Raw genomic sequence first — 19,711 nt, forward strand, 5'->3', positions numbered from 1 at the left:
AGCATTAGTACTATATATCTGAAGAGTTTTTGCCGATGCTGACTGAGCAAGTCTCTACCCCCCATCTTTCATTCCCGTAATAAGTCTATGACTTTGGTTGCAGGGAAGGGACAAGGTTGGAAGGACTCAAGGGATAAACTAAAAGCTAAGATGAATATGCCACTTTGAAAGCTCGGTAAAGGGATGCTGAGTAGGCCTAAAACAAGTTCAGTTTAAATGAGCTCAAACTCAAACTTAAGCTTTAAGATTGTTTAACTCATAAAACTTACAAGTTTAAAAAATTTGATATGAATCGATTAAAACGACGTCGTTTTTATTAGTATGTATCAAAATGACATTATTTTAGTATCGAATCAAGTTTAGAGCTCAAACTCAAGTTCAACTCTTTCCAAACGAGTCGAACTCAAACACTTTTAAAACAAGCTCGGTGAGCTCGAGTTTCGCTCTACTGAATTGAGCCAAACTCAAGTTTGAATTCAATCCTAATATTGACTCACTAATGCAGAACTTTAGGAGGAAAAAAACCTTTGATGTCAGATTCTGTATAGAGCTGTTTATCATTTATTTGAAGACGGCCATATGTGCTTGATCAACTAGATGACCTTTCATGGTTTGTGGACATGAGGACATGATACCCACCGGCTTTATATAAACAATCCCAAATTCTTGGAGTTTTGACCAGTCAAGTTTCCACATTTTGTAATTTTGTTGGTGGCAGTTTGAGTTGTAGAACGCAACATCTCAAAAGTTACAAGAATGAGTCCATCAATCCCTATGGGAGTGGCACTTTTATTAGTCCGGAGATTTTCAACGTGATTATGGACTACCAAAATCACCATATGTAAAAAAATCAATAACCAAATTAACAAGACATTTATTAGTTTATATAGATGCCAATTTGGAAGGGTATGCTTTCTTTCTTGTAACTATTGGATGGGTAACTAATGCATCATTAGAGTGCATTTTGTTACTAAAATCTTCGAATAAAATTATATATATTTATTTTAAGTACACAAATAAGTATATACTTATATGTGTCATCATATAATTGAGTGATTTCGAAATTAAAGATAAAATAATACTCAATCATATAATGATAGATATAAATATGTACTTTAAGTGGGTACATATAATATTGCTCAAAATCTTTTATTATTAAAAACTAAAAGATTATAAAAATAATAAATTATCTTTAAAAATTAATTAGTATAGATCAATAATTTAGGTAAAGCAGTATATATAAATAATTATTATATTTATTTTATAAAAATAAAATAATATTGAGATATATTTAATATGTTAAACTAAATTTTTTAGATAAGGATAAATTTGTAAGAATTTTAAGTAATTTTTTAATACCTAGCTAAATATAAAAATCATTTTAAAAATAAAAAATAACAATAAAATAAGTTAATGTTATTAATCGAAGGTAGGGTTAGCATTATAACTAAAACCCGGCTGAATTGGATAATCATGGTAATGATTTTTGGGCATTGCATGTTCTAACTAAATATAAATTCAAGTAAGACCGACCACGTGAATTAGATCATCATTTTGATTATCTATGACTCCTATAAGTTGTTTTCTTCAGTTTAATCATTTGCAAACCAAAATACTATCACGTTTCGTAGTCTCGACTCCATTTGGAATGACTATGCACTAGTTTCTTAATAACTCTGGACAGACTTTACAATATTGATGTCACCACCCATATTACAAGATTTTGACTGAGAGATATAGAGATAATTATGATATTAAATAATATAAATCTTAGAAAAGTCATACCTTAAAAATCAGCTATTGAGATTAAAGAGTCTAAAATCATACATATTTTATATTAGATATTCATACTTTCTAATATAAAATCCTACCTTGTATTTGACATTCTAACCATGCTAATGATAAGATGAACAGCTAGCGTACTCATAATTTTAATAATGTCAAACGTTAAACACTTCCAAATTAACTAGTTCTCATGCAGAGCTTATAAAAAACAACAGTATCACCAAATCAACATAAAATGAAGTGCATGATAATAAGAAAATAACCAAATCAACAAACTGATTTTTCAAGTGCTTCAGGAGCCCTTGCAATTCCACTGTGTCTCAGCATTGTTGATTAAACATGATTACTTCATTCCTGCAACACCCAAATCCCACAAAGGCATCATTAATAACACTAATAAGAAATCAAAGATTGAAGAAATTCTCTTACATTGTTGCTGCTTCCAGAACCAGACCCGGATAGTGAATTAGGAATGTACCTAGCCCACTACAACAAACAAACGAAAGTTTAAATCAGAGAAAAGATTAAGATTTTTAATTTAGGGGTAATAAAATTTCTAAGTTTAAAAGATATCGCACGTTTTTGGCTGCAGTGCTAAAGGCTTCTCGATGTGGTATCTCAGGATTGGTCGCTTTGATGCGCTGTATCTCCTCCCTTTTATAATGGAAAGTTAATATTTATATACTAATAAAATAACAGAACCATGAAGGAAATGGAAGGTCTGACAATAGATAACTGGTGCAAGTTAATTCTAATTGAAGAAAAATGAATATATGAACGTTAACATTATGGAGTGTCACACAATATAAAAAACAGACTAGTTGATGGCCAAAACATTAGCTATTAATAGTGAAAATCTTTCCCTTACTTCATGAACCTGTTGTAGGCTGATGGAAGCCGGTGTTTCTTCTCAGGTGCTGCATAAAAACAAAAATAAAAAATAAAAATTGTGTAGAGTTGAAGGCCGGTAATTATTTTTTCTATAATTGAATATCTATGTACAGCTGTTTAAGGGTTGTTATACGTTTTACAACAAATGGTGCTTTGGGGGACAATGGCTCACTGGAAGTCGATGAAGAGGATGATGAGGAATTGCCCAGTTTCAAATCATTGCAAAAGCTCTGCTTCTCCTAAAATAAATGAATCGATATAAACAGCTCGCATTAGTGAAATATATTAATCGATCAAAGAGATGAATAGTATCTTAATTTATCTTCACATATATACTACATATCACCATGTCTTGCTAAAAGAATTAGCAGCTGCACTAGTTTTTTCTTCTTTGGTCTTTTTGTACATTTTAATTTTGTAGATCAAGCAGATGCGTTGCGTTTTATAAATCTGGGGCCCTCTTTCTTGGAGTGTATGCATATATGAATGGAGAAATATATAATTATACCTGAAAAGTCATGCTCATTTGGTAACAGGGAGCTGGCTGTTGAGGTCTCGGGCTGAGAAAAGAGAGGTTACCGCAATGGCCACATTTCACTGTCACTGTTTCCAGCAACCGTTTGCATGGAATCCCAACCTCTCATCACAAACAAGAAATTAGTGAAAAGAAACATTATAGAAGATCAAAGAATTACAATTATATATGTATATATATAGACTTTCGTTCTTATAGTATCTACTTTCAACGTGAATTTTTCCTCCAAAAACATACATGATATATAAAACTTTCAGTCACCTCTAAATGCAAACATTTTTCCATTGTTTCTTCAAATCTTTTTCATGGTAATAACGTTAATATATTTCTTCACATGCAAGTAGCACGTATAAAAAGAAGAAAATTAGATCATGGTGTGTAGTTTCTGTAGTTATATAGCAACATCAAACGGGTAAAAAATTAATAGTATTGAATACTACGTAAAATTACCGCAAGAACAGTGTTACAGAAGTTGCAGCGAACATAGCAGAGATGCTCTGAGGGTTGAACTTGCAAGTCCATGGAGACGTTTTCGTCTAGGCTCATTTTGGAAGAAGAAGAAGATGAATAAGAGATAGAAGGTTAGGTTTTGAGAGGAAAGAAGAAAAGTTTAGGGTTTGTGATAGCTGATGATCGGTAAGAAAAGAAGAGGTAAGTAAATAGTGGTGTGAAATAGCTCAAGCTAGCGCCAAAAAGATATATCTAGGGCTACTTTACTAGTCAAATTGTACATGCACTGCAAGTTTTGCAGAGCTGATTTGCACGGGCGTTTCGATGCACTCATTTTAGATATATTAATAAAGGCTCAAGATATGTATAATCTCTTCACACTTTGCCCTAGAAATTGTCTCTGTTATGGAATTATAAGTCTGTTTTAGTTTGCTGCAAGCTTATCTAATTTAATGGGGTGTTTTATGAAACCATTATTATTGGCTTGTCTTAATGAATTATGAAGGAAAACAAGAGTTTAATCATGTTACCAACTTTAGGTTAGGTTGAGTATAATTATATTAATAAAACTATATGTATATATTTTTAAATATATAAATAAATATATAGATGATGTGTTATTATATGATTGAGTGATTTTGTATTAAAAATAAAGTAATACTTAATAATACGAGAATACATTATTTTTGTACTAAATTATGAGTAAATACTAAAAAAGATATATACATAATACTATTTATAATTATATTTTGCCTGAGGGTTATGGCAATAGTAATCAAATTCTACAAAATTTTAGTTCACTTTTGGCATACTTATCTGTCTATCTATCTATCTATCTATATGTATATAGACACATTGTTGAATCATTAATTTGGCAATAGTTAGCTGTGAAAGCAATTTACCTTATTCAAGGGTCATTTGCCAACCCCACCTTCATCTCCTACTCTTTCCCTCTTTTCTTGCTACATCAATTGGAAGATTCAGAACCCTAAACCTTCACATTAATTTGTGCCATGCACGCAAAATTATAGTTAATAATCCATTACATTACTCTCCTCTACCTTGAAATTAATACTGGGAGCGCAGCAAGAATATTGATCATATCTGCAAATCTCATCAGATTCAAGCACTCATATGGGAAAGAAAGAACTAATAATTGCCACTGTTCATTAGGGAGAGAGTGGTATTTGTAAAAGAGTAATACTATATGTATAATTAAATTATATAATTTTTTTGTATACAACTTGATATGTTAATATCTAACTGAGTGATTTTGAAGTGAGAAAAAAAATAAACAATCATATCACTCAATCATACTCTATCACCTCATATTGTATACAAAAGGTTATATAATTTATTTGTACGCATAATTTTATTCTTCGTCAAAATGTGTTAACATAAGCGACAATATACATTGAGGTAGTTGACACGTTAATTAATACTATGCATTTAAGAATAAACAATGTTACAAATGTACATTTTAAGTATACAAAATAGGTGCACACATAATGTGTGTTATCATATAATTGAATATTATTTTATCTTTAACTTAATCACATGATGATATATATTTATTTTGTGTACTCAAAGTCTGCATACTTAGTTTTATTGGTTGAGAATCTATATGTCACTGGTGGATTGGAGTTGAAGGCAAAGAACAAAGTACCATTAGCTAATTTTAAGCTTAATATTGATCAACTGATTATCATTTATCATCTCATCACCACTGTCAAGAATAGAAGGGTAATTAACCAGTGTCAAGATGTGGCCTGTGATACTACTTCTCCACAATTGTAGCCAAATTAAGTGCAACAACAAGCGTAGATGGCTAATAATAATAGTAATGATCTTTGATATACCAAGAAGACTTGGAATAGAAGTACTCAAGTTTAATATTAATAAGTTAGAAGCACCACATGAAGGAATTTAAATGTAGTACGTATGTGAATGGGAAAAAAAACAGTATATCCATTAGACAAGGATGAACAGTAAGATATCCATTGTTGGTGCAGTAAGATATCCATTGTTGGTTGAGTTAGAAAACGACACAGAAAAAACAGGAGAACATGGCATCTTGAGCCAAATAATCTTAGACAGCTTGAATGCAGTTAATGGCTTGAGCAGGAATTGACACAGTTGAGCTAAAGAAAACGTAGGTTAAATGAATGAAAAGATAGTGAAGAGAAGAGCACCTGCCCATGTATTCCCTCTATTGTGGTTGCAATCTTATACAAGGAAAGTTGAAAGGGACGGAAGCTACAATCACACGTCAATGTCACTATTGGCACTATACCAGTGAATTTAGGAGAAGGGAGATGGGGTTTATGTCTTTTATTAATTGATGGGACTATTCCTCAGTTTCCATTAATGGCAACAATGCTACTTTCACACTTGCTATCCTAACCTTTCTCTGCTCGTATAACTCGACTTTCCCAAGGTGCATGGTTTGCTTTTGCCATCCGTTGTTGCTTTGGTTTTTTTTTTTTTTACGGCCTTTCTCTGTTGCAATTTTTATCTGTATTTGGAAACCCTGATTGGACATGTCTTTCTCTTTGTCTTCTCAATGACTTTGCTCAATCTATCTATCACAATATTAAAGTCATAAGATCAAAGGGTATCCATCGAAACAAATCTGTCAAACATCCATGTGCATCTAAGTTGCTTGTTAATTCCTTGTTATTACTCTCAAATTTTTGTACAGTATTTTACCTATATTAGTGCCGTCTCTACTCTAATCGTTGATCAGCTTCCCACCATCTTTAAGGTCAACCGATCTTCTTTCTTTAGTAGTCGTCTTTGTTGGACGAAGACAAATCTTTTTTGTCCGATGAAGAGATGAAGAGTCAATCCTCTGACAATTGATGTCAATCTTAGTCCAACGACATCATACGATTCTTCTAAAGTCAATATTTGTCTAATTGAAGAGGTGAAAATTGACTCTTCATCGAATGAAAATGATTTGTCTTTGTTCAACAAAAAAGGTCGTCGAAGAGAGAAGATTAGTCGGCCTTGAAGATGATGGGAATCCGGTCGATGGCCAGAGCGAAAATGTCACCGAAGGAGGAAAAAAAAAATCTTAAGGGTGAAAAGGTTATTTTTTAAATTTTGGATAGAGAAAATGTTAGTTTTTAATATATATAACAGAAAATATGATAAATTTTTAGTTTTTAAATATTTTTATTAAATAACGATTTTACTTTTAATTATAATTAAGATTTTTTATCAAAATTTATTTATAAATAAATGTTTAAATTTTAAAAAATTAGAAGGTGGGTATTCAAATTTCATCATACCTCTAGCGGGAGTAAGTCTTCATTGCCTATATATTTCTATATTTTATAGCCATTTAAAACCCCCAAGATTACAGAGATATTAATTAAAATAGGTAAAAACTTTTTCGCTTATACCTTTTTAGGAAAACACACAGTAGTTTTATTTTTATAAGTAAATTTTTTTGTAACTCCAAAAACACCCTCCCAACCTTGTAGGTGTAGGCGCTGAAAGGAAAGTGTAGTGCGCACGTTGCGTGCGGAGTGCGCACACCCTTTCTTATATATATATATATTAAATAATATAATATAATATTTAAAAAATATAATAAATAAATAAATATTAAATATTATAATATTTAATATAATATACATAAATAATAATAATAATAATTTTTAAATATATATTATATATATAATATTATAATATATTAAATATATATAATATTATAATATATATTTAAAAATTATTATTATTATTATTTATATATATTATATTAAATATTATAATATTTATTATATATATTTATTATATTTTTTAAATATTATATATATATTAAATAATAAATAAATATATATATTAAATATTATAATATTTAATATAATATACATAAATAATAATAATAATAATTTTTAAATATATATAATAATATAATATATATTTAAAAATTATTATTATTATTATTATTTATGTATATTATATTAAATATTATAATATTTAATATATATATTTATTTATTATATTTTTTAAATATTATATTATATTATTTAATATATACATATAAGAAAGTGTGCGCGCAGTTGTTTATATATATTATACGAGGGTGCGCGCACTCTGTACGCACTGCACACTGGGCATGCACTGCGTACGCACCGCGTGCACCACACCTTCCTTCCAGCGCCTACACCTACAGGGCTGAGAGGGTATTTTTGAAGTTACAAAAAAATTTACTTATAAAAGTAAAACTACTGTGTGTTTGCCTAAAATGGTATAAGCGAAAAAATTTTTACTTATTTTAATTAATATCCCATGATTACACATTATTATTATTATTATTTTTCAAAATCACTCCGTCTACACTATTGTCACAAAAGTGGCGAAACCTAAGAAATAGTAGTAGATGAAGAAGCGGTAAAATCGGAGGGTCTCGAAATCACTTCCATTGGATCTCTAAACAAAGGCTCCTGGGAGAAGAAGTACTGGAGCTCCTCTAGGGTTTGATATCCAATTGTCTACTTGCTTAATCAATTCCTAGCTTTAAATTTAAATTTCGCCTTTTGTTTCACAAATGATGTGTCAGATTTGTCTGTTAGGTTGTTGTTACCGATAATTTAAATAGATGAGAACAAAACATATTTATATTCAAATCTTTACAATTGCTTGTTTGATAGTTAATGTTGTAATTATAATTGATGCCTGAGATGCTTGTTATATTGCATAAGCAAATAGATTATGTATGAAAAAAGGAGATGTTCTTTGAAGGAAAAACCGTTTGAAATGTGTTTGGATTTTACATTGAAGCCCTAAAATTAAAAAAAATTTGCATGGGTTGCTGGGAGGACGAAATTTGAGTTTGAAATTGATAAGGAAACTAGAAATTCCTTTGCTTTAGGAGAATCAAACTGGGAAGAAATTGAACTTTTGGAACTAATTATTTAAAGAAAAGATTTCTAAAGCAGCAAACCTGTTCTTAACATGGCTGGGAGTTTCATTCATTGGGTCTTTGTAACTTAAACTATGGTCTTTCATTGTAATTCTTCTGCCTGTTGTTGGGCCAGTGTCCTATTTCGAATGTCCAAATGAACAAGATCTTAAGGCCTGAACGAGCTTCAAGTTAATTTGTTCAAAAAGATGAGACTTATTATTAAATTGGCAATAAGGATCTTTCCTGAAGATGATGGACCATTGCTCTTGGCGAAAATGGAACCCATTATGATTGTTTTATGCTGTATGCTATTTACTCCATCTTTTTATGTCAATTGGGTGTTGGTTGCATCTTGTTCTTTTATAAGGGAGAGATCGCTACCCTTTCCCAGTGGGATACCATACTTTTCGAGTTCATAATGGAAATACCTGCAAGATCAAAGTTCATGAAGGTCATAAAGGGCCTTTATTTGTGGTGCGTAGGAGACCTTACACTTTCAAATTTTGATGTACTGGATTTTGGCTTGCAATATTTATGTGAAATAAATGAAGTATAGATTTCAACACTTACATGCAGATCACTTCTGCTGATGGCCTTCATGTTCTGGGAAAACTCTAGATATTGCTTGGAATAAGTTACAGAAGAAATATTGGCCCCGCATGAAGACATCATGGAAAGATACCTTCATGGAAGATAGATGTCCTGGAGGTAGATCTTAGTGCATCTCATCAGCAGTTAGATTTGCATTTACATCTGATAGGGAATATTTCCGTTAGATGTGACCTTGCTCATGTTGTTATAACGAATGTGCTTTTCATGTAATTTGGAATGAAATTGGCTTTCTATGGGGTTTTGTCCTGGTGAAATTTCTGATTTCCCATAATCACTGTTCTATATTTACACTTTATTTTAGTTTTAAAAGAAATCCTCATCCTCAATGCAGTTGTATCTGTAAACCATTTTTTTTTCTTGAGAGCAATTTGATTCTTCTGTTTATGAAGAAATAAAGAGTCATTTAGTGCTGAAATGTTGAATTTTGTTGTAGTGGGCCTTGTCCAATTTGAGAATGAAAAATGTGGAAATCTAGGGACTTATTAGTTATTACAGTTAAACCTTTAGTCTGCCTGGTTGTAGAGAGGAGGGATTAAAATGAATAGTCTGCTATCATAGACATAATTATTGTCTCTATTGTTGAAGGGATTCTTCATCTTAGAGAAGTAGGTTACCTGTAGAGAAGGAAATCTTACTTCTCTACTTTTTAATCCGGAAGTCAAGAAATCTCAATGCAATGGCTTTAAAAACTCATTCTTAGTGGTAAAAATACCATCATTTAGAAATGTAGTTAAAACCAGACTGAATTGGTTGTATGGTTTAACAACTTCCATAGGCCTTGGCATAAAAAGGGTTGAAGTCAACCAGAAAATATTATCAAAGGATCATGTCAAGAGATGAAAAAAGAATGTGGTTTACTCTTGATTACTTGTATGAGGAATAATTTCATCAGGTTAAATTGGTTTTGTATGATTGAAATTGTGTGGTTTTTGACGAATCTGATTTGATAATTTCATCTTACAAATGTAATGTGGGCCTCTGATTCTTTGATGCCTCAGCCATCAGCACCTCATTGATGCTTACATAGAGGTGGCAGACATGGCTAAGGTTGAACTTTGCCAGTGAGGTTTTCTACTGAAGTTTGAAACTGTTGTCAAGAGCCTATTATGTAGCATTTTGTTTGAATTATGCAACCAAGCAAGTAGCTTCTCTTTTGCAGTTTCTGGTACTTTGTACTCTAAACTGTGATCTTTAACATTATGTTTGTTTTCTTGAAATCCTTGGTTTTTTCTTGGCTGTGCTTGGCTATTGGATAGTGGTACTCCTTCAGATTAATAATCTGTAGGTGAAATTTCTTTTTTGTCTGCTAGCAACAGAAATCATTTCCTGTTTTATTCTGTTCTTTTTTCTTTCTTCTAAATTACATAGATGGGTGAATGAAAGAATTCATTATATTGTGCTAAATGGAAGTCCTTGTCTCTGAATGTGTTGTGCAGTTTTTCGGGTTAAAAAATTCATTTGTCCAGAGGTTACTTCATGAATTGGTGGCAAATGTCAATGGAACAGCAGAAAGGAGCTTATTATCTTCCAGCATATACAACGGAGTGCCCAGAAGAGACCATGATAAATATACAGATGCATGCATATATCTGATTTATGGTCAGACATTGTGAGAACAAAATTACAAAGAAGAGAAGTAGATGCAAAATTAAAAATACAAAGCCAGTTGGCAGGAATGGCCTTAAAAAACCTCAATCTCAAGGCTGGCAAATCAATTATGAGGCTACAAGCTCAGCACAATTAAATCAGAGGATTAATAAGCATGGAAGTTCTATGCCTCTTTCTGCTTCAAGAGAAGGGAACGACTTTCATAAAATATCAAGGAGCTTTGTCAGCAGCATAGCACCTAGATTTCAAAACAGCTGAGGGGAAAAATGATTACCTTTTGGCTAAAGACAGTTTTCCTGTAGTATCCGTTGACTTTTCTGCTCATCTCTCTGAGGGAACTATTCCAGCTGAATAAATGAACAAAGTTGTGGGCTCTGAAATTGGTAAATCCACTAGAGTGACCAAGAACTTGTTGAAGAGGGAAAACCTGTGAGCATATCTCCTTTATCTTTCTCTTTTTCAATTGAAATCCAGGAAATGAAGGGTTTTTAGGATATATTTATGCCATTTGATTTACACACATTTTTCATCTGCCATCCCAAGTATTTAGGCACTTCGACCATAACACATAGAGCTAAGCCTTTTCATTTCCATTTGTGGGAAAATTTGTGCAAAATCTTGAATTTATTGTTATATATTGTGGAGGACTATAGTATGAAAAATATTCTTAAATTCTCACAGCTTAATATGTCAAAATTTTAGCTATATAGTAGCAGCAGAAGATAAAGCAGGAGATGCACCAGTCCCAAATGACTCTTGGTGCAGAAACTATTAATCTCTGTGCTGCTGATGCTTTAGATTCTGTGCAAGGTGTACCTTATGCAATGTTATTTGTACTCCTTAGGTACTGGATTGGATAAATTCTTGCATTCCACTATTAGTAATGAATCATCATCCCCTTTATATAGAGTTATTCATCAATGCAGATAATAGTGCACATTCCTGACCAGCTACCCAGGGTAAAAGTACCTACAATCTTGAAGAAGACTTTACTACAGCCAACACTGTCATTCCTGAAGAATTGGCGACTGTTTCACATCCAAAAGAAGAAATAGACACATTTAAGTCAAGGGCAAATTCTGGAAAGAGTGATTCTGATTCAATTGGCAGAAATTGCCACTGCTCTGATGACAGTTCTACTTCCACAAGCAATTCCTCTGTTTCTGAATCTTTGTCTTGTAGGGTAGAGTGAGTCCCAAGAAGAATGATGAAACTAGCCACTTTGTGAATGCTTCATTTCCAGGTAAGTTGACCCTTAACATTTGTATTTGCTAATTATTTTATTACCCGGATCTGGTAGTAGTTTCAATTGATTTTATAGGTCAAATTTCCTCTATTGAATTTCAGGAATATGCTAATAAAAGAATTCATGTTATGTTTTCTTGTAGTTTGGTCATTAGTTTCTTCTTTTAAATTTGCAGCTGCAATGCTATCTAAGTAGACCAATGAGGAAATGGAAGAAAAGATGCCAATCCCCCAAATAAATCTTGGTTCATTTCCAAGTTTTGAACATCCCATGTCTGTTGTTCTTGACAGTTTTGAAGATGATATATGTGGTGACCATAGAACTATCCAAAAGCTTTGTCTTCCAAGACTTTGGAACCTGATCAAACTGGCACTGATAAATATAAAAATCATTTGACCACTTAGAGAAGAGGATGTTGTAGGGGTGAAGTGAAAATGAGGCGGAGAATGCGGGGATTTTTACCCCAACCTCACAGGCCTAAATGCCAAGAATATTCGAAACATTATTCAAGAGGTGTTGTGAGAGGCTCAAGGTGGTGCACTAGGCAGTACAAGTGTGCCCATTGTAGCACTGCTAACAAATGTAGCTCCAAATGGGACATTTGGGAAGAGAGAAATAACACTGGTTGTGGGTCAAATTCAGGTGCATTCCGTTTTGGACTTCGAGCATGACATTTTTTTTTCTTAAAACAGAAGTCATTGAGACAATGATTAAAGCCAGCTTCACTCTATCATTGGTCAACATGCCCTTCAACCCTTTTTTACTTTTATAAAGAGACTTTTTGGTTGACTTTAGAGGGAATTAGGTACTATTATCTACTGCTAAAGTCAATTTGGGGTGTGGTTCAAACTCATTTGAGAAACCATAGTTCATTATCTAATTACTCTATTTGCACTAAACCCGATCACGGTCCTAACAAACACCGAAGTTGTCACCTTGGCCTTGAGCCCTTCATTCTTCACGAACCTCTCCAAACTCACCAACATCCTTTCCAACCTTCCGGCATCTAAATTTGGTGCCACCTTCCTCATTTTTGCGAGGCATAGCGCCACACTGCAATAAGAATCGAGTTATACACAATCTTTAAATTGCAGTTTTGGTGTGATAAAACTTTCCAAAGACATAGAGAGCGTCCGCAAAGTCGATGAAGTAGCGGTTCATGACGAGGATGAGAATCAGTGAGATCTTGAGTATCAAAGCACCATCAGTGTAGAATCGAAGCATATTAGAGCTCGCTCTTTGACAAATTACTCAGTCATGTATTCAGTCACAAAGACCTATGTTTCTTTTCCCTTGCCCTCATGGTCTTTTCCTCTCAGTTATTTCCCTCTTTTTAATTCACACTGTTCTAAATCTCACCGTCTTACTCTCTCTCTTCACTCACCCTAAGAAACCCCCACACCCCCCCTCCCCCTCCCCCCTTTCCCCTTCCCTTTCCTTAAAACCTCAATTCACATGTATTAGCATCAACTAATAATCATCAACCTTTGACGATGTTTTGTCACATACATTAGCCATCTTGAAGGCAATGACCTAGCCCTTATACAACGTCAATGTGGTCACAAGAAAAGGAGGCACAACATGTAGCATAAAACCACTATTTCACTCGAGTGGACCCTTAATGAACAATCAATTTCTTGAAGATTTGCTTGCAATGCATTTTTTGGCACATATTTGGTTGTTTGTCCCATTTGTGTTTGTCTAAGCAAAGAAAAAATGGTCATTGTATTGGTTTATTAGAATTTTGGAGAGTTGAATTACTCTTATATTCTTCTATAGTTAGTTATTCAGTGAATTAGATTTAGGGTGAAATTTGTGATTTGTGCATTCATTGCGTTAAAAAGGTTTTGAGACCAAACCGTGGGTGAGAAAATGACAAAATGTTAACCACTCTATAACAAAACACTTAACAGCTCTAAGTTCAATAATAATTAATTGAAAAATCTAACCTCCACTACCATCATCAGAGATTAACTCTAAAATCAATCAATATCAGCCTCTATACTGTCTCTATACTTTGGGAATAAAAAAGTTATGACTTTGATACTCTCATGTACAATCCATTTGGTGCTTCAACTCTAGGGAATTCCAGGATTTCATTTTCCCCAACTTCCTTCCATCTGCAACCACAAATTTACATAATCAACTCACAAGTACCTTTTGGCTGCAACTAGATGATATGATGAATAAGAACAATTGGTTGAAATAGTGTTTCAACCTATATCTAGTAACAAAATAGTGAAGAAATGTAGAAATTTTGACTATGCCCAATTCTTTGCCAGGACAAAGCCTAGTTCCTCCTCCAAATATGAAGTTGTAGTTGTGAGATTCCTGTTTCTGCATTCCATATCATAAGCTTGGTTCATGGGACTGTGAGCTTATAGTTGTATAATGAGAAGACAAATATGAACAATCAAGAAACTTACCAGCCATCTCCATGGATTGAATGTATAAGGCTCTGGATAGAGGAGAGGATCATAGTTGATCTCTCGAGTGTAAACGTATATTCGCCATCCTTTAGGAATTTTGAATCCTTCAAAACATAATTCAAGTGTTAAAAAGATTCCAAAAAAAGGAAGAATGTAATATTTCTGGTCCAATAATCCAACTAGTTATTGTCCACTTTGGACACATATTCAGAAATATCATTCTCCATGTTTCTTGAATTGATTTATTTGTTAATGAAAATGCTTGATATAGATTTTATTTTATCTACTAATAAAATTTTATAAGCCCTAATAATGTTATAAAGTTGAGGAGTTTTCTTCATTTGGGTAATTATTATAGATGTGTTTTGAATTATAAAACTAAAAAACAAACACATGATAGACTGTATGTCAAGTAGACAATATAGATTATTGGACCAGAGATGCCAACAAAAAATACTAAGAAAATGTACCATTCAATTCAATGTCATTAATTGTCTTCCTCAGAACACCATTAACAATAGTTGCCAATCTTGAGGTTTCATATATGACCTGCATTTCAAAAGCAAAAGTTTTAACATAGAGTTAATTGAAAGAAGAAGACGGGTTTGGTTTGGCCGATTCAATTTGCTCACAGCGCGAGTAAAGGTCATGGACTTAAAGTCATCCCAATCAATTGGATCCTCTGGCTTTTTCCTCTGTCGGATTGCTGAATGTTCACCCTAAAGAGGTTAGCCAAATCATGGTCATTGACTCCATTATTGATTACTGAAAATTTCAGAAACAAGAAGATCAAAACGATCTCACTTACTCTAAGTTCTTGAAGAGCTTGTGGATGATCATGAAGATGCTTAATGGCCATCATTGAAGTTTTTGAAACAGTCTCATATCCTGAATATAAAATTGTGATAACTTGATCGAGTATCTCCTCATCACTGAGCGAGTAGTTATGGTCTTCATTTCTCATAAGTTGATCAAGCATGTCATTATGAGTTATTGAAGAAGCTCTTCTTTCCTTCATAATCTGTTTTAACATACCGATGGCTCTCTTTCTTCCCTGTAAAAATCAAGAGGTTCCATATCAGTAATTTATCTGCGGAAAATTTTTTAATGGGTCATAGGAATTAAATCTTCGGTGAAATACCTGTAACCCGTAATTGTATTTTGTTCCTGGAAGATTGATAGGAAGTGACAGTGTTCCTACTACTAGCTTGTCAAACTCTCGTTTGAAAGTGTCATATATCTGGCTTGATTCTATTTCTACCATCTGCTTGAAGGCTATCAATAGTGCCATCTGAACAAAACAATACCAGAGAAATATGGATTAACTATGCTTAATGGCTTTTAAGAATGGTATGGAAGATAAATCTAACCTTAATTGCAGACAATGGGGGACCTCAAGTGATTGTTATATATATCCTTATAAAGATGCAAGATCATACTTTGAGATTGTAACAATCTAACTACAGAAAGAACAAACAATGACAATGGATGAAGACTGATGAACTATAGGTGAAAATGTTTATTTTGTTTATTTATTTTATGGGGTTGTGGTTAATGTGCAAACCTCATTGGTTTTTTCTTGGATGTCAATGGTTTTCCCCTGCCAGTAGTGAAGATAGGATCTCATCAACTTATCTATTTTCGACAGAAGTTGCATTTTGATGGCGGCAGGATTTATAAGTGACATCATTGATCCTCTAATGTGTTTGTGCGTAGAACCATACACAGCGGCAATGTTGCGTTTTCCTATTATAGTTAGCATGGACTGAGGATAGCCAGGAACAAGTCCTTTTCCTTCATTCATAAGTATGTATCTATTAAGCTCTGGATCCATGCAAATAATAGTAGGACACCCCAATATATGTGTCTTGAATAAGCTTCCATACCTGCCAAATATGCTTTCCTATGAATCTTAATATGAATAAGAATTGATATCATAAAACAGAAAGAATGGGCACTGAAGGGGGCTTCAGTTTCAGAGACATATATATTATAAGACCCACCAGAGTAGCAGAAAGAATGACTACTGGTGGGTACCAAAACAAATCCAACTGCATAATTGAGGCAAATTATGCAAAGAAATGTAACAATTGGGATGGATTTCTTTGACTTCTGCTGCAAAGAAAATGTTGTCCACTTTTCATCATATATATGATGACAACCAACAATAAAAGAATCTAACCATAAGACTCTTGGAAAGAATCCACTAATCATTTCATGCTTGTAGCTATTTTGGATCAAGAAAAATGGAAAAGCTTCCGATTAGCAAACCACTTCAAGCTTCAGTATCCAGCTAGCTGTTTGCCCGGCAACCTTTAGAGTGAATAAATGAATGATAAACCAGTTGCTATAGTGAAACAGAAAGTCACTTTACAGGTCAATCACATATTGAGAGAGAGAAAAAAAATTAACAAGCCAACCACACGCACAAACACTCAACAAACAAACAAAGAGAAAAAGAGAAAGAAAAAAAAAGTTGAAAGGAAATAAACTCGAGGCTAGCTAATCCATTTTAACTCTACACCAAGAGAAAGAATCTTACCTTGCTCTCTGGTTTTTCATGAAACTTGGTCCGTGTTTGAGGAATTCTGTTGTCTCGCCAACAAGTGGCCACCCCATTGTCCCTGGAGGCAATCTTTTGCCTGCGTATCTTATCTCATTCCATTTCAGGAGAGTAAAGCACAAACAGAAGCCCATAAACAACCCACATAATACTACTACCAGTACCATCTCCAAGGCAGTCATTGATGATAGCTCCCAAGAAGCCTCAAGAAACTCAGGAAACTGCTCCTACAAATGGTGATATGGCTAGGTTCAGATAGTGGTCTGTGTATTATTATGAGACTCTATACACAAAGAGAGACACGGAGAAACTGCTATATACCATGTAGACAGAATCATGCACCTACCTAGTGACCTTATTTTCATATCTCAGTAATATAATAAATGTCCTAAATTCACCAGACACTCTTCTTGAACATAAACAATTACAAAATATATATATATATATATATATATATATATATATATATATATATATATATATATATATATATATAGAATGAGAGAGAGAGAGAGAGAGAGATTTGTTTGTACATAAAACCACAATCTTTTCTCCTGATTTTCTAAATTTGAGCCTTTTATTTTAGTTGAATTCATGCATGAGTGGTTTAGTTTATTTGTATGATTTCATTCTTGACCTGCAGACAAATCCAAAGTATATTCATTTTTTAAAAAAGAAATGATTGTTTGCTAGGAAATTCAGCAAAACAAGCATTCAATGAAAATTGAGAAATAGCCCAACATTTCTATGGTCATCGAGAGGAAACTTAACAGTTATCGCCCAAAAAATATAAGCCACCAAGAACCAGAAATTTTTTTATTGATGATCAAAATTTGTAATTATTGACAGAAGAGAAAGAAACTATATGAATGGATTACGAATCTTCTCATCCACTCTCCCTTGACCAATACTTGTTTTGCTGAGGACAAGGAAGATCATTGATCAGATTTATCTTAACTTGGATGAACATTTTGTCGTTAATTGATTGACCAAACATTTATGTTGAGTAGAATGGATGAATACTTGGTCACCTACAATGGCATACCTCTGCTCATTGATTCATCAAAATGACAACTTGGGATAAATGCATTTGTCCTTTGATAACTTGATAGTCTGGCAGAGTTAAGAGACCAAGTTAGGAGGCTGTAAAAGTCATAGAGATATGCATGGGGAAAGTGGATTTGAAAGAGAAGAAATACGGAAAAGTTACTCAGATAAAAGCTGTTCCCTTCTAGGCTCTAGCAATCCTGGATGACTTATTTAGACTGCCTGTCCTCTCCTGTTATCACTTCACATTTTCCAGGAGAAATTGCGAAGGCACCCGATGCTCAATTTACCAAAGAAAAACTCTTGACTTTTTAATTTCCAACCATTGACTTTGCAATTACTTGCAGAATTTGCAGTAGCAGCCCTCAAGAACTGCAAACTCATAGGCCATGTCAGTAACGCCCCCACCCCACGTGCGTTTGTTTACTATCACTATTTCATTTTGCTTCTAACTCTCCTTTCCCACCCATTTTTTTGTCTTGTCGGCAATCAGACAAGAAAACTTAATTAGCAGGTTTTCTTTTCCGAAGTTTTCACCATCATGGTTTACTTTTCTCCTCCACCACAACCACATAATTCTGCCTCCTTCTCAATTCGAGGCTTACACCAACTCAACTGTAATTAAAATCAGCCATAACTTTCATACGTCTCATCATAACTAATTAATTAACATATCTTATACTAAAATACAAGATCTTCTATATAGATTTGCATAAAATTTAAATGAAGAAATTTGATGCTTGGTTGCAGAGAAAATGATAGAAATGAGGTTGATCGAGCAAACAAATCAAAAGTAGGAGAGGGTTTTATTGATAATATATATATATAAAATAAAAAAATCAAAGTCAATGAAGCTTAACCACTCGTGTTTGTCTTGTCAGGCCACTTTTATAAAGAAAGCTAACATGTGATCTTTTATGCAACTCCTAACAGCGGCCAACGACAAGTAAACAAGTGTCATTCTAGTCCACAACCCATTAGGATACGCTTCTTGTAGGATATATTTTCTTCTAGAACCTTAAAAAAAGGAAACAACTAACTAAATCCATGATCATATTCGTCAAGCCAGCAACAATTTCGTTATCTCATATAATTACTTATAAAACCTTAGCTCTCACGGCTATCGATTCTAGACAGTGGAAGAAGGGACAAGTTTGATGCATGCTTAAAGAACGACAAAACATTTGACAACTCACTCAGTTAAATTGTCTATCTAAGCATAGAATAATTTTTTGTATTTTTAATCTCACATATAATAACACTATAGATGTACACTAATGATTTTTTTTGGGCGAAAAACATAAATTTTGATTATCTATCGTTGTATCTTTTTGTATTTTTACATCTAAATTCACCTAAATTTAATGTACTTATCGTGAATACAAACTTTCACACTAACATAATGAATGTTTTCTTATTTACCAATTCACATGCAATGATGACAAACCCGAGCCACGAGAGAGTTAATAATATTGGTAAAATATTTATATAGTCTCTAAAATTTTTATTAACCCCTTTGAATTTTTTTTTTTTTGGTCTCTAGCTTATTACATGATCATATTATACCATCACAATATAGTAGACTCTACTAACTTATTCATATGTCAACTCCAAAAACTAGTGCTAATCG

The 19,711-nt window shown here is 33.1% G+C and overlaps 2 protein-coding genes and 1 long non-coding RNA gene across 6 annotated transcripts; 1 reads left to right on the plus strand and 2 right to left on the minus strand.

Moving 5' to 3' along the window:
* Nucleotides 1-1,899: 1,899 nt before the first annotated feature.
* On the minus strand, nucleotides 1,900-3,998 carry LOC123216230 (protein CRABS CLAW-like). Its single transcript, XM_044636628.1, has 7 exons — nucleotides 3,662-3,998; nucleotides 3,185-3,313; nucleotides 2,810-2,915; nucleotides 2,654-2,702; nucleotides 2,364-2,439; nucleotides 2,215-2,271; nucleotides 1,900-2,139 (listed from the first exon to the last, which is right to left on the minus strand). The coding sequence occupies exons 1-7, from the start codon at nucleotides 3,755-3,757 to the stop codon at nucleotides 2,134-2,136; spliced, it is 519 nt and encodes a 172-aa protein (XP_044492563.1). The 5' UTR covers nucleotides 3,758-3,998; the 3' UTR covers nucleotides 1,900-2,133.
* Nucleotides 3,999-7,981: 3,983 nt separating this feature from the next.
* Nucleotides 7,982-13,684, plus strand: LOC123216776. 4 transcript variants are annotated; one of them, XR_006502336.1, is made up of 7 exons: nucleotides 7,982-9,050; nucleotides 9,153-9,284; nucleotides 10,187-10,353; nucleotides 10,625-11,225; nucleotides 11,499-11,640; nucleotides 11,723-12,039; nucleotides 12,218-13,684. It is a non-coding gene; the product is annotated as an uncharacterized LOC123216776 (long non-coding RNA). The 4 variants fall into 4 exon arrangements; XR_006502337.1 differs by lacking the exon at nucleotides 10,187-10,353 and having other exon boundaries at nucleotides 7,983-8,146; nucleotides 8,710-9,050; XR_006502335.1 differs by lacking the exon at nucleotides 10,187-10,353 and having other exon boundaries at nucleotides 7,984-9,050; nucleotides 9,133-9,284.
* A 231-nt stretch (nucleotides 13,685-13,915) lies between these two features.
* On the minus strand, nucleotides 13,916-17,426 carry LOC123216775 (cytochrome P450 85A-like). Its single transcript, XM_044637341.1, has 9 exons — nucleotides 17,014-17,426; nucleotides 16,036-16,357; nucleotides 15,613-15,762; nucleotides 15,280-15,525; nucleotides 15,104-15,190; nucleotides 14,942-15,020; nucleotides 14,469-14,575; nucleotides 14,261-14,379; nucleotides 13,916-14,162 (listed from the first exon to the last, which is right to left on the minus strand). Exons 1-9 carry the CDS (start codon nucleotides 17,214-17,216, stop codon nucleotides 14,075-14,077), a joined length of 1,401 nt encoding a protein of 466 aa, XP_044493276.1. The 5' UTR covers nucleotides 17,217-17,426; the 3' UTR covers nucleotides 13,916-14,074.
* Between the last annotated feature and the right edge of the window lie 2,285 nt (nucleotides 17,427-19,711).

This window comes from Mangifera indica, chromosome 5 (genome assembly GCF_011075055.1).
Source record: "Mangifera indica cultivar Alphonso chromosome 5, CATAS_Mindica_2.1, whole genome shotgun sequence".
Taxonomy (NCBI): domain Eukaryota; kingdom Viridiplantae; phylum Streptophyta; class Magnoliopsida; order Sapindales; family Anacardiaceae; genus Mangifera; species Mangifera indica.